A 15,157-nucleotide genomic window follows, 5' to 3' on the forward strand; every position below is an offset into this window, starting at 1 on the left:
TTAACACAGTATTAAATTGGATTATTGTCACCTCATTGTCCGCCAATCAAGCATAAAATGAGCTGCATGTGTCCAGTTTGTTCTTGGTTGAATAGTGAACAAAAGACCATTGTTCCGATGCACTCTCATTGTGTGTTGACTACAATTCATTTGTGTAATTTGTTTTATGTTTTGTGTTCTGTCGTGGGGTTTAAAATTAGATTCAATAGTTCGAGCAGTGCTCTTCAGTGTACTTAATTAAAATTAATTTAGCTAATAATTTGTATAAGTTACACTCTAAAATTAGTGTACTCAATATTTTTTTATTGTTTTTTTTATTCATTAATTCAAACCACCTTTTCCCCAACAGGTTTCACCCCTCGAACGCAACGCAACGGAATACACATTTCCGCAGCGCGACAAACCTCTGACGATGGGTAATTTTAGAAAAGAAAAACAACAACAACAACAACGCAACGCGGGCCCTCGGAAAAATCTCTCACGGCGACGGCTCATCCACTTGTGACTCGTGTCTGTCTGGCCGGCCCATCACGGCCCGTGTCACGACCGACGCCGCTCAGTTTACCGAGCAAACTCACCGTGAAAAGTTGTCACCGGTCGTCGTGAAGGCGCGCGCGCGTTTGGGTCGCCATTTTCTTTTTTTTTTTGGGAAAAGTATTAAGTCGCTTTTTTGGCGTGAAAATTTGTGTTTTTTAGTGCGAAAATGTGAAATTTGTGCGATCTAGTGTCTGTTGATGGGGCAAGTGGTGAAAAAGTGCGTGAAAACGACCCCAAAATTGGTGGAAAAGCGATTTGAAAATCATCTCAAGTGTCTCGAAGAAAAAAGTCAAGTGTGTTCGGTGCGCTTGCTTGAAAGTGAAAATTTGCTTGCAAGCTCAACGCCAGCGTCCGTGGTTTGACAACAACAACATAGCCTACTGGCCCACATTGCGTCAGTGTCATTGTGTCAACCAACTCCAGAAGAAAAAGAAGAAGGAGGCCAACTACGATCGAGTGTTGAAATCAACCAAAAATAGTGTTACATAACCTCAAATAAAAAAAAAAGCCGTGCCATCTTTTGGAGCTGTCATGAAAATTGTGCGTTTTTTCTCTTGATTGTTGTTGTTGTTGTCAGTGAAGTGGTGAGCAACAGCCGGCTCACTGTCAGAAAGATGAATAAGAGGAAGAAGTCTGCGGTGGTGGCGCTGGTGGCGCTAGTGTTGAGCGCACACTTTGGCGCGTTTCCCGCGTACAACAGCGATGCCGACGAAACGGTCGAGCACATCAAAATTGGTGAGTTTGTTTTGGTTGACAAAATTGACAAAACATGAGACAAAATTGAGACAAAATTGAGACAAAATTGAGACAAAATTGTGACAAAATTGAGAGACAAAATTGAGACAAAATTGAGACAAAATTTAGACAAAATTGAGACAAAATTGTGACAAAATTGAGAGACAAAATTGAGACAAAATTGAGACATAATTGAAACATAATTGAGACAAAATTGAGACAAAATTGTGACAAAATTGAGAGACAAAATTGAGACAAACTTGAGACAAAATTAAGACGAAATTGAGACAAAATTTAGACAAAATTGAGACAAAATTGACAAAATTGACAAAATTGACAAAATTGACAAAATTGACAAAATTGACAAAATTGACAAAATTGACAAAATTGACAAAATTGACAAAATTGACAAAACTGTCAAAACTGACAAAATTGACAAAATTGACAAAATTAACAAAATTGACAAAGTTGACAAAATTCACAAAATTCACAAAATTCACAAAATTCACAAAATTCACAAAATTCACAAAATTCATAAAATTCACAAAATTCACTAAATTCACACAATTGACAAAATTGACAAAATTGAAAAAAAAACTGGAACTAATGTTTTAAATTTCTAACATTTCTTATCATTAATAATCATAATGATTATTATCACTAGGGCTAGCGATTTTTAGTGTTAATGAATACTTAATAACCAAATATTTTGCAATGTTAATGAAAAAAAAATGCTTTTAATGAAGTTTTGCCTGAACCTAATTGAAATACTAAAATTTACCTATTTCTGAAATTTGATTTTACTTTTGATGAATATGACATTCAGTATATGCTTCGTTTAGGAGATATTTCAGCAAATTAAATTTCTTAAATGTCAATAAAATTAAAATATGTAGCTGAATCATAAATTCATAAATTCAACTTTTTCCAAATTTCTCAAAATTAATCCAATGCAGTTTTTTTTCCAAAAAAATAATTTGTCTCAGAGTGATTTATTTTCTATCTTCAACTACTGCTAAATTTAAGACACTTTCCTGAACAAAATCTGCTAAAAGTACACGTTTTTAATTAAATTTTAACGGTTTTCCAAATACCGTAAAATTTCAATGTTTTCGTGAAATTTCGATTTTTTGCCGTTAAAAATCACTAGCCCTAATAATCACTATTATCATAATATTATTCATAATAGTCCCCAGGTTATTTAACACTATCGTAAAGAAATTATATATTTTGTTAAATTTTTTATGTTGAAAAAAACATGATTTAGGTAAACACACTTTTTTTTTACTTTTCCAAAACATGATTAAATGATTGTAACAATTTAGATAAAATCTCAGACAATCAGACGTTGACAATTGAATTTTTTATTAAAAAATCCATTGTTGTGAGTGCACAAAATGTAGGTTTGTGTGCGTAAATACATTTTCAAAATTAAAAATTTCCTCTCGAGACTTCAAATTGTCCGTTAAACTGCTAATTTATAACGAAATCCACGACTGTTTATCTGTGATAAAATGTTACTCAAAAGAAAAACGCAAATGTCTCCCACACAAAAATTCACCACCAGACAGACACATCGACGACGACAACAACAACGCGACCGCGACAGATGGCGCGCTCGCGTCTTTCTAAAATACCCCAAAATATCATGCTTTTTGTGATACTCACACGCACACCAGCCATCCAACATGACGCGAGACGCGGCGTCGTGTTTTTTTTTTTTTTTTTGTTGCGAACCCAAAATGCAAAAAATAAAAAGTAGGAAGAGGAAAAAAACATGGAGGAATTTGACGTTTCGTGCGACGATTTCGAACTTACCCTAATTGACAGATTGCACCGAATTTGCAGCATTTGGATCAATTTTAGCTAACACAGCAGGCTTTGACAAATATACACAGAGAGAGAGAAACAAAAACAAGTTGGTTCAGGTTGATCCCGCTGAGTTTGTATTTATTTTTGTTTGCGCTAAGCTCCGACATCAAATTGCTGAAAGAGTTGTTTACGAACTGCGATGCAGCTCCCACATAAACCGTTTGGATTGTGGAGTTTATTGACAGATTATGCATTTCGAAGCAACTGTTCTGACACGATGACATTTGCTTCTACTCAATTTTGGGTTTGAAGCGGGTTACTTCGTTTTTGTGTGACTTTCAAGTCTCCAATTTAACAAAAATTTAAAATTCAATTATTGTCTCTCTTTAGTACTTAAAATTTAACCAAGCAGGTTAAACGACCTCCAACAAGCTCAGACAAAAACTCACCAAAGCACCCTTAAGTTTCTATTCCACCATCAGCAAAAACAAAAGATAAAAAAAACAGAGTAAAGATAAAACACCGCCACTTTGCCAAGCAATTCATTCGTTTTCCATGTTTTCCATTCAAACGTGCACTTGTGAGGGGAACAAAAAGTTGTTTTGTTTACATTTACAACTTTTACAATCGCTCTCTGGCAACCAGACGACGCCGCCGTCGTCGTCTTGTCATTGTCTTTGCCGGTTTCTTTGAAACTTTTTTTTTCCTCCTCAGACTTCTATTCAGCTTTGAAATGTCCCCACTTGCCCTTTTGTTTTCCACCGTCGCTTGGCAGCAATAATTTAAGCCACTTCTTTCCGCTTCAACGCGCTGAAGGAGGAAAAAAACGAAGTTTTGTTTTGGTTTCCCTTTAAGCGTGTAGCGCTGTCAAATTTGCGCACGCTGAAGACACACAGACAAACAGACGTCGATCGTTGAACAGGATGACTGTTTTGTTGACAGTCTTCTTTCTTTGTCCACTTTCTTTGTTTTGCTTGAGCTGTCAAACGCGTGTAAAGTGAGCTGTGGTGAGTTTGACATTGGAGTGGTGAGTTTCTCCAGACATTCAAAATGACGCTTAAATTTTAGTGTCTGTGCTAAAGTTAGATAGTATCTAACAGGTTGTTAATCGATAAAATTATCGAGGCTCGATAATTCTATCGGCGATAATATATTCGCCGATGATGAACGATAACTATTTTTTTTTAAATCGACTAAATTCAACTTTCAAAAAATCAAATCAAATTATTCGCTCTACAGCATTGCCTTGGCGTTCTCGATTACGAGATTCCTACTCGAAAATAGGTGTTCGAAGGCTTGATTGTTGAGGCAATTGCAAACCTCTTTTTACAACTAAGCTTCCATCCACCCCAGGATTCGAACTGACGACCTTTGGATTGTTAGTCCAACTGCCTACCAGCGACTCCACCGAGGCAGGACCCAGGGAGACGACTCCTACACCTGGACTGAGCTATCGACCTAACCTTTTTAAGTTAGTCCGGGGCCAACATTTACTTCCCGTACGATGGAAGGCGTGGTCAAACAAATCTCGTCTCAAAATTTGCCACCGGGACCTTCTGGGATCAAACCCAGGCCGACTGGGTGAGTGGCAACCACGCTTACCCCTACACCACGGTCCTGGCAACTTTATCATGTTATATTTTCAATGCTTTCACTAATTTTTCAAAAAAATGTAAGATTTGACAAAATCACATTATTTTTGTGAAAACATCGAAAATTTTCAAAAATTCAATAGATTTTCAAATCAACGCAAATATGCTTAAAAATGGTTCTAAATGCAGGGGAATGCATTTTAAATTAAATTCAGCTGATTGCACCTAAATTTTTGGTTGAAATTTCGAAGTTTTTTGAAAAGAAAAATTTTTTGCCCTCTGATTTTTTAGGCCAACTTTGAAGGGGGTGGGGAAGACAAAAAAATTAAATAAAGTTTATACTAGCCTTATTTTTTCGAAAATATTCATATTTTCAAAATTTACAATATAGGTATGAAGTGAAATTTGCTATTCATTTTGAAATTATTAGAGTCATTTTTAGAAAATACTAAAATATTCACAAAATATCATATTTTTCGAAAGTACTGAAATTTTCGCAATTTGAAATATGGACATTTTTTATAGTTTTTGTTGAAAACTCAAATATTCACAAAATACCTATTTTTCGAAAATGTTCAAATTTCATAATATGTATATCAAACGAAGCGGAAATTTGTATGCTTTTGTATGAATTTTGTGTGCTTTTCAATTTGAATTTCAACATTAAAAATAATCTAATAAAATGAAAACACATAGAAAATTTCGCTTCGTTTGAAAGCCACAATGCAAATTTTGAAAACATTAGTATTTTTGAAAAACAAATGATATTTTGTGAAAAATTTGTGTATTTTCAATAAAAAAAACTTTATAAAGGTGAAAAAGCATACAAAATTTCGCCTTATTTATTGCGAATTTTGAAAAATTTAGTATTCTAGAAAAAATATGGAATTTGGTGAAAATTTTGGTTTTTTCAATGAAACTAAAAAAGTGAATTCGCCTCGTTTGATACCCACATTTCAAATTTTGAGAACTTTAGTATATTCGAAAAAAAGGTATTTTGTGAATGCTTTGTGTTTAAAAAAAAGGCTCAAATAAGGTGAAAAAGCATTCAAAATTTCGCTTCGTTTAATATCCATATTGCAAATTTAAGGGGTTACATACATGTATATCGGCAAAAAAAATCGGAGGTTAGTATGAGCACACACTTCAACTTTTTTAAATTCTTTTTTCAGGGCATTATAATATACATTTTCACCTACTAACAAATCAAATTTGAAGACATTTGGTTGCACCATTGCCGAGATATAGCAATTTCAAGTTAGCAATTTCAAAAAACGGGTGCCACGATATCTCAACACAGTCTTGACCAAATTGGCTAAAAATTTTGGTGAAGACTCGTTAAACCGATTCCGAGTGCATGACGAAGCCCGATTTTCAAAAAGTTTATTTTAAAAAAAGATAAAAATATTTTTGTGTTTTTGATAAAAAAACCAAAAGTTTTTGATTTTTGTATTTTTCAAAATAGCAAATTTTAAAAATTGGGCTTCGTCATGCACACGGGATACATCTTGAGAGTCTTCACCTCAAATTTCAGCCAATCTGGTCCTTCCCATCTCGAGATATCGTGGCACCCGTAAATCAACTCGGGTTTTAGAGAAAAAGGCCAACAAAATTTGACAGCCCACTTTGCGCATGGCAAAATTTTGAGCTTAAATCGTCTCTTACTCAGTTTAATCATGAAATATCTTCATGAAACTTTCAGGAGTGATTAATAATTATCCTTTGAGTGGATTTAACAAATATTCTGTAATTTAAAATTTTGTGATTTTCTACATGTATGTAACCCCTTAAGTATTTTCGAAAAATAAGGTTTTGCCTTCCTCACCTTACTGAGGAAAGGCTATAAAATCACTCGAAAACTGAACTTCTCAATTAGACCTCCTAGACCCACCTTCATGTATACCTATCGACTCAGAATCGAATTCTGAGCAAATGTTTGTGTGTGTGTGTGTGTGTGTAGGGATGTGGGTCTGTGTACCAAAAAATATGCACTCGATTATCTCAGCTCACCGATTTGGACCGTTTTGATCTCATTCGATTCGTCTTGGGGTCCCATAAGTCCCTATTGAAAATTATGAAGTTTAGTAAAGTACTTCAAAAGTTATGCTAAAAAAACGATTTTGACTAAAGTCCGGAAAATTGTAAAAAGGGTGGTTTTTGTAAGAAACTCCAGCATATTATACATTTTTAGACCCGTCGTTGAACAGGTAATCAAAAGTCCTTTCCAACGCGTCCAAAACATTGAAGATCTGACAACCCTATCAAAAGTTATAAGCACTTAAAAGTTATTTATACACTTTTTGGAGGCTAGTTCTCAGATATTTAGATGAAAACGTATTCCAAATATATCATGCGACCTATCTTTGGATAGGTAATTTAAAGACCTTCCCACGAGCGTGTCTATTTTGGATAGCATTACCCTTTGAATGAGAGGAAGGCACCAACCACCTAAGGGTGGATTAAGTAACGTTTTTTGTGAAAATTTTAGTTTAAAAAAAACTCTAGTAAGTGAAAAGGCATACAAAATGTTGCTTCGTTCGATATCCATATTTCAAATTTTGAAAATTGGAGTACTTTCGAAAAAATACAGCATTTTGTGAAAATTTTAGTTTTTTTAAACGAAATTTTGTATGCTTTTTTAATTTTTTTTATAGATTTTTTTTTAAATTGTAAAATTTTCTCAAAATACCGTATTTTTCAAAAATACTAAAATTTTTTTTTTTAATTTTAGTTATAGACAAAAAACTCTAATAAAGTGAAAACGCATACAAAATTTCGCTTCGTTTGATACCCATATTGCAAATTATGAAAATTTTGAGTATTTTCGAAAAAATACTATATTTTGTGAACAATTTAGAGTATTTATACTTGGGATCTTTCACAAACCACTTAGGGGAGGGGGGTTGAGCGATTGAGATTTCAAAAAGTGTCCACGTGGTTTATGGATAGTCCCCTTTGAAACTTACCACATTTTCAAAAAATATATTCTTGGTGAAAGCATTGAAATTTAACATTTAACATTTAAGCCGATTTTACAAAGATTAACAAAATGAGTTATCGTCAATCATCGACGATAAGCTTATCACCGATAGAATTATCGAAATGACGATAATGATCGAATTATCGTTGTCTTTAGACGATAATATTCTCGACAATAATTTCATCGATTAACTAGATACTGAATTTGACAGCTCAACATCAATTCAAAACAACAACAAATCAAACAAAAAGAGCTAAAAAATGATTACCGTAATCTGGGGTGAATCGGGACTACAGTCTGAATAGGGACAGCAGTTTTTAGACCACTTAAAGCTTTTAAATTTGGAAATGGATGTACACATTTTGTTGGTCTGAGTCTGTTCTAACCGAAACCAACCAGAAAAATCACAATATTGTGCTCCAACATGGTTAAAACTGCTGTCCCAATTCGCCCCATGTGTCCCGATTGACCCCCAGTTTACGGTAACATGAGTCCTTTTCTAACAGCGAAAAAAAAAGGTTTTTCAAAACTGTTAAAAAGGAAATTTGGGAGTTCCACTCACAGCGGAAACCTTCCGGCTGGGAAAAAAGTAAAAGAGAAGCGAACTAGAGATTTTTGTTGTTCTTTTATTTATAATGTCATTATCTGGGGCTCTCGATGTTGGCCTTCCTTTGTTGCCCTGCTCTGATGGATGCTGGAAAGAGAAAGGAGGGGGGGGGGAATGGGGGAAGGTAAACAATAACAAAATCTTCCAAAAGATGGCTCCGATTGGGGAAGTAAACAAAGTAATTTGATGCGTTGTTTTCGGGTTTTTCAAGGAAAAAGAGGTTAAAAAGGGTTGAACGTAGAACGCACTTTTTGTTAGTTTATGAAGAAAAGAGTAAACAAATTTACATATTTATCGAGGCAATTTTACACAGTTTTTTTTTTACACACAATCTGTCCACATTCCTTTATGTAATATTACCATTGTTTTTTTTTTACGGTGTAGTAGTTTCCTGAATAGAACCAAATGAGCGTATATTTGTTTGGCCTTGTTAATTGTACCACAAACAAGGAGACGTACAAATTTTAAAGCCAACTTGAATCAAATAATTCATCACAATTCACAAAAATATTTAAATAAAATAAATCAAAAGATATTCATTGTTCAAACTTGTTCCCAATTTTAAGGTCACTGTCAAATGTTTTATAAGCAAATTTTTTTCTTCTTCTTTTTGACAGGCGGCCTGTTTGACAGCGACACTGATGACGTTTCACTCGCCTTCCAGTACGCGGTCGAGGCCGTCAACAACGAGAAGCTGTCCTACTCCAATTACCGGCTGGAAGCGGTACCGGTGACGGTCAAGTACGGCGACCAGTTCGACGTGTCCAAGAAGCTGTGCAAGGTGCTGCGGGTGAGTCAATTCAAGTATTTTTTTGCGGATTGTTATTTCTAGAACTCAAAGTTTGATCAAAAGAGTTCAGCTCAACTTGTTTTACAATCCGATTTTATAGTTGCAGCACTTTGCAAACATCGTTACTGTTGCACTCTGTCTCTCCGACATTTAATGGCTTCAATTACTTCCATCTCATATACAAACTCAATAAATTAATCACTTCGCACTTCCTCGCCCAATGAAACTCATTCGCCTCACTTCGTTTGGCGTCGTCGTCATCGTCTACGTCGTTTGTTCAAGTTTTGCGTTGGTAAAAGTTCCACCACAGACAAACAGACGTGAGTCGTCTTCAAAGTCTATCGATCAACAATTTAACGGTCAATTTGAATGATCACAATTTGATTTGAACTCACCACTGCTCATTTGCACACGTTTTGACAGTTGGTTGTGCCATCTTGTGCAGTGCGCACGTTCGCCTACTAGATGACTCTAGTGAGAAGTGATTGATTTGTTTTTTTATAGGTCTGTTTGTCTGTCTGCACGTTTTTCAATATTCTCCTCATAAATAATTAAATTGACGGCGTTCATTTTCGGAAGAAGATATGTGTGTACACAAAACACACACACACACACACGCGTGTTTGAGCACCAACAAAGTCTGTTTAAATTTTCACCCAGCTTCGTCGCTTCCTTGCTCCCCCTCGGAATAGAACAAACTGGGTGGCAATTTCCACGCGCGAGTTTTGTTCGCCCGTCGAAACGGCACGTGTGAAGAGACAAAAAACCGCATTTGAAGTTTTCATGCGATTTTTTTTCAAATATGAGGCGAAATTTGTCAAATTCCTTTCTATCTTTCCTTAACATTCCATTGTTTGGACCATTTTTTGGACCACCCTAACACAGCGTTGGTCACCCTAATGGCCAAATAGAAAAAATGGGTCGATTTATTTGGGTCAAGAACACACACACACACACACCAATTTGTAGCCAATTCGAAGCATTTTGTTTTTCTTTAACTTTCAAATGGAACTGCTGTCAGGAGAGTTTGATACGGTATGTCCACGCATCCTTCCTCCCCTGCCGCAGTGGTTGGAAACGCAAATTTAGCAGGAATAATTTTTTTCCGTTTCAGGGATGCATTTTCGAGCTTCGGTGTCTAAAAAGCATTTGTTAAAAATGTTTTTTTTTTCGCCTTTTGATCAAAACTATATTAGGGTGGTCCAACAATTTCTAATATTTTCAAAAACTATCTTCGCGCCTAGATGAGATAGAGGTACACATTCTTGGGCAGCATTGTAGTACTAGTTATTTCAAACAACTTTGCCGAAGGCACCAAATCTTTATCTCTAAATCTGTTAATGTTCTAATGCATTTTATATGGAAAGCACTAGGGTGGCCCATAAAAAAAAGGTTTCTTTTTTGTGTTATTTTTGGCGATTTTGGTGCCTTGGGGACATATTAAGAGCATAAAAATACACATCTTTTGAAACGTGAACGACGTCGCTAGGTCATTTTGGTAAAAAGTTTCAGCATTTTTAATGTTTTTAATATGCCTTTTTCAAATGTTTGTATCTTTTCGAGGGGTACAATACATTTTCTAACAAACATAATATATCTTTTTTTTTCTAATTCATTTGAGCCACCCTAATCAGATATCGTATCCTCTGCTACTTCACTTATTAAAACAGGTTATGTATTTGAATTTTGTTCTAAATGATTTTTTTTTCTTTTTCTTTCCAAGCAAACTAAAAAATCATATTTTATTAAATTACAGTCGAATCTCTGGCTGTCGATCTTCTCGATATCAATATTGCTCCATCTATCGATGAATTCTTCAGTCCCTTCAAACTGCATACTTCGATTGGCTTTATTCCTCGATATTTTCTCTTGCTTGAAGAATCTCTTCCTCGACGGTCCCTTGGATTCTGTTTGCTTTAAAAATCTCTTCCGGTTGTCAATATTGTCACTATCTCATGGCTTGCATAGACATTTTTCTTTGCGAAACGAAGCTTTGAAGGGTGTTTGACATTAGTTTGTTTTTGTTTGCTGGACGTTGCCATGATTCTCTCCCATAGCTGGGTACCAAGAAAAACATATTTTCAATCGAGTCTTCATTTTGCATCGTTCTGTAAACTAATGATTCTCTTCCTCGACGGTCCCTTGGATATTGACAACCAGAGAGTCGACTGTATATGAATATGAACCATCCTAGATCATCTAAGATCACCCTAGATTCCATGAAAATAGAAGTCTAATCAACTAGAAACAATCTAAAATGCATTTTTCTGCATTGATAATCATATTTATCATGTTTGGGCTTGTTTAAAAATGTTTTGATTTTTTATGAAATTCCAATGTACAGCATCGCAAATAATTAATTTTTCGCTAAAATAAAATATTCGTGAATACTTAGATATTTTGGAAACTAAAGATGGCAAAACAACTGGACAGGTGTAGAATGCATTTTAAAACACTTTCTTCATTAAAATATTGAAACCATGGCTCGTAGTTTCAATTTTTATACTTTTTTTTATTGTTTAGCCTCCCCCCCCCTCGACTTAGGTCAGAGTCGAGGGACATAAACTTCAAAAAATATTTGCAACGGCCTAACTTGGGTTTAAGAAAAACCCTTTGAAGAAGTTTTAAGCTTTCATATGCACCGCGGAGCATTTTTTTTTTGTTACCCCCTCGAAAAGATACAAACATTTGAAAAAGGCCTATTAAAAACATTCAAAACGCTGCAACTTTTCACCAAAATGACCTAGCGACTTCGTTCACGTTTCAAAAGATGTGTATTTTATGCTCTAAATATGTCCTCAAGACACCAAAATTGCCAAAAGTAAAATCAAAAAAGATATGCAATAGAAACCTTTTTTAAAGGACCACCCTTATGCTTTCTAATCCCTATCGCAGCCAGTCTTTCGAGGGCATCCTGGAAAATGCCTTAGGTGGATTGACGCCTAGCATCCTCTTGTCATTATTAAAATTTGCAGTGCCCCAATGCAATAAAATGCTTTGCAACATCACAAAACGTTAAAGCGGCCAGGCCAACTGCGTAAAGTTAACCGCAAAGATGATTCGTTGAAGTGGATTGAGTTTTGAGCACGAATGTTCATACCACAACACCTTTCTGAATCTACATGAGAGGAAGAAACGTGGGGATCCCCCGCTCACGTTCCTGTTTATAAAAGCAATGCATCGTTGGGGGCACCATGCTCTTGGATGATACAAAAAAGTCAATTAAAAAGTAATAACACCCAAGTAACATTTTAGGCTTTATCAAAGCTGTCACAACCTCTACATCAGCCAAAACCAACATTAAAACCACTTGGTCGTAACAGCCTCCCCAGAACCCCGATAAACCTCTGTTAAAACCCAAAAGTAATTTATAAAACCTACATAGGAGTTCAAGGCTTTACAACTGAATCCTAACAACATCCTCAAAGCCTTTATAAAACCTTTGTTAAAACCTAGTCAGGAGTTAAGTAAAAATGACATTTCATACGTCTTCAAACGTCTAGTGCCAAATAGATTTTATTTTGGCAAAAAATAAGTCTTTGTCTTGCCACATGATAAAATGGAGATGGTTTGCAAAAATTGCGTTGATAAATAACAGATACAGTCATGCCTCGGTTTAGCACCGCATATGGGAGATGCAATACCGAGGCGTGCATAACCGAGGCACAGAGCTTATGGGATTTTGGCTATATGGGAGACATTGGCTTAATCGTACGAAAAATCATGCAAACATTAAAAAATTATAGTGTTTTGAAATCGGGATGATGTCAGCTATCCATTAAAATTATTATTTCATGAAAATACGTATTTTTCCTGTGTTTCAAAAATGCATTTTTTTTTCTCTAAAGAAACCAAAAATATATTGTTATTGGAATATGGGTATCAAATGATCAGGTTTTTTCATACATTTCGGATATAATAACAACATTTTTAGAAAATACTCCAAATTTTCACAAAACTACGTATTTTCGAAAAAACTACTCAAAATTTCAATTTTTACAATATTGGTATCAAACGATCGGGATTTTTTCATACATTTCAAATGTAATAACAACATTTTTAGAAAATACTCAAAATTTTCACAAAACTACGTATTTTCGAATAAAATACTCAAAATTTCCGTTTTTACGATGTGGGTGTCGAACGATCGGGATTTTTTCATACATTTCGAAAGTTAATAAAAAAATGAAAATACTCGAAATTTTCACAAAACTTCGTATTTTTGAAAAAAAAAATGATTTGATTATTTATAAAACTTATTGAAAGCCATTTAGCTTTTACTAGTTAGAACCTATTAATTAGCTCTTGCTTATTGGTTGCGGCGAATGCCCAAATAAAACTATTAAGCAATCAAGATGCTACCATAAAACCTTAATACAACTATGTTGGGGCTAATTGGTTTAAAAATGTTACTTGGGCATGGTCACCATTTCCAACTAATTTAAAAATTTAAATAAAATTAATTTTTTTTTTTTAAAATGGGTGCACCTGCACATTAAAATTATACATAAAAAAATAATCCGACTCACCTTGAAGAAAATTGCTCAGCTACAACTACCGTTCCAGTTTCCATTTAGAAGGGACACAGAAACTTCTGTCGCTCTCACACCTGGCAACTTTGTGGAATTACCGACCTGAATGGGCCACCCTAATGCTTTTCATATAAAATGCTGTAGAATGAACAAATTAAGAGATAATTCTGAATTTCGCTGGTTAGTCATAAAAAATGAGCATAAAAATGCCAATGGAAATTCAAAAAAAGATATAACTATCGAAAAAGAAATTACCGTGTGCTAGCTAGTGAGTTAATCTAGTTATTAAATTTGAAGAAATCGCCTTCCAAGAAGGAGTGCAAGCGCACTCAGGCTGATCGTTTCATAGATCACCAGCCAAAATGCGATAAACAGTGAAGTGATATTTTTATTTGGCTTTACTACATTCTGTCGAGCTCCGAGAAGTGTAACCCTTAAAACAGAAATCAATTTTAAAATATATTAGGGAAATTAAAAATATACTAAAAAAACACCAAAAACATACTACAAATGAGCAATTGTAAACAACAAAATAAATATCAAATTTCAAAAGACCAAGAGTCTAAACCGAAATTAACGCCGGAACCACGTGTGCATCCACGCGATTTTCTCTCGCAAAAGAAAACAGCACGAAACCCACCCGCCCCTGACTATGGTTTACGTTTATTGGCTTTTATTTTAATTGAAAATTTTAATTGTTTTCCCGCCGTTGCTATGGGGTGGCTATTATCTGTTGCACGTGCACGTGGAAAATTTTAACCCGGGCAGACGGTAATAACAAAATTAATAATATTTCAATAACAAATCCTGTTAAAATAACAGAAAGTGTTATTATTTTATCCTGAAGTTCAACTTTAAGAAGAAAAAATAATAACAGTTTCTGATAAAATAACAAAATTTGGCATTGAAGTGATGTTATATTGAAAATGTTTAATAACACGCTAATAAGAGGAAATGTTGTACATTTCAAAAATTCTCCTAATGACAAAATTTGTTATTTGTTCGGTATACTGACTTAGAAATAAAATTACCATAAATCGCACAAATGGAAAAGTTTCTTAGTGTCCATAACACAATCTGTTATTATTTTTTCTTTTGTTAAATATGTTTAGATCTTTGGGATAATTTTGTCTAATTTCATCGGGGTCATTATTTTGGCCATGAAATGGGGTCCTTAATCTTAAATTATTCTAAAAAGTTGAAATTTTGAAAGTTGATTTTTTTAATTATTTGATATATTCCCTAAAGGACTTTGTTTATAATGGTTAGAACTATGGGATAATTTTGACCAATTTCGACAGGGTCATTATTTTGGCCATGAAATGGGGTCCTTAAGCTAAAATTATTCTAAAAAGTTGAAATTTCGAAAGTTGATTTTTTTAATTATTTGATATACCCCCTAAAGGACCTTTTTATAATGGTTAGAACTATGGGATAATTTTGACCAATTTCGACAGGGTCATTATTTTGGCCATGAAATGGGGTCCTTAAGCTAAAATTATTCTAAAAAGTTGAAATTTTGAAAGTTGTTTTTTTTTAATTATTTGATATATTCCCTAAAGGACTTTGTTT

At 34.5% G+C, this 15,157-nt stretch overlaps 1 protein-coding gene across 4 annotated transcripts in view; it reads left to right on the top strand.

Moving 5' to 3' along the window:
* The first annotated feature begins 565 nt into the window (after positions 1–565).
* The window catches only part of LOC6038423 (glutamate receptor ionotropic, kainate 2), a 46,350-nt gene continuing 31,758 nt past the window's right edge, over positions 566–15,157 (top strand). For all 4 annotated transcript variants that reach the window (XR_005276826.1, XM_038249732.1, XM_038249733.1 and 1 more), the window contains exons 1-2: positions 566–1,272; positions 8,881–9,053. Coding sequence is in view for 3 of the 4 variants with exons in the window: in XM_038249732.1 (XP_038105660.1) it covers positions 1,152–1,272; positions 8,881–9,053 (294 nt within the window). In the remaining variant the exon portion in view is untranslated. The remainder of the gene's footprint in view (positions 1,273–8,880; positions 9,054–15,157) is intronic.

This window comes from Culex quinquefasciatus, chromosome 1 (genome assembly GCF_015732765.1).
Source record: "Culex quinquefasciatus strain JHB chromosome 1, VPISU_Cqui_1.0_pri_paternal, whole genome shotgun sequence".
In the NCBI taxonomy this organism is placed as follows: Eukaryota; Metazoa; Arthropoda; class Insecta; order Diptera; family Culicidae; genus Culex; species Culex quinquefasciatus.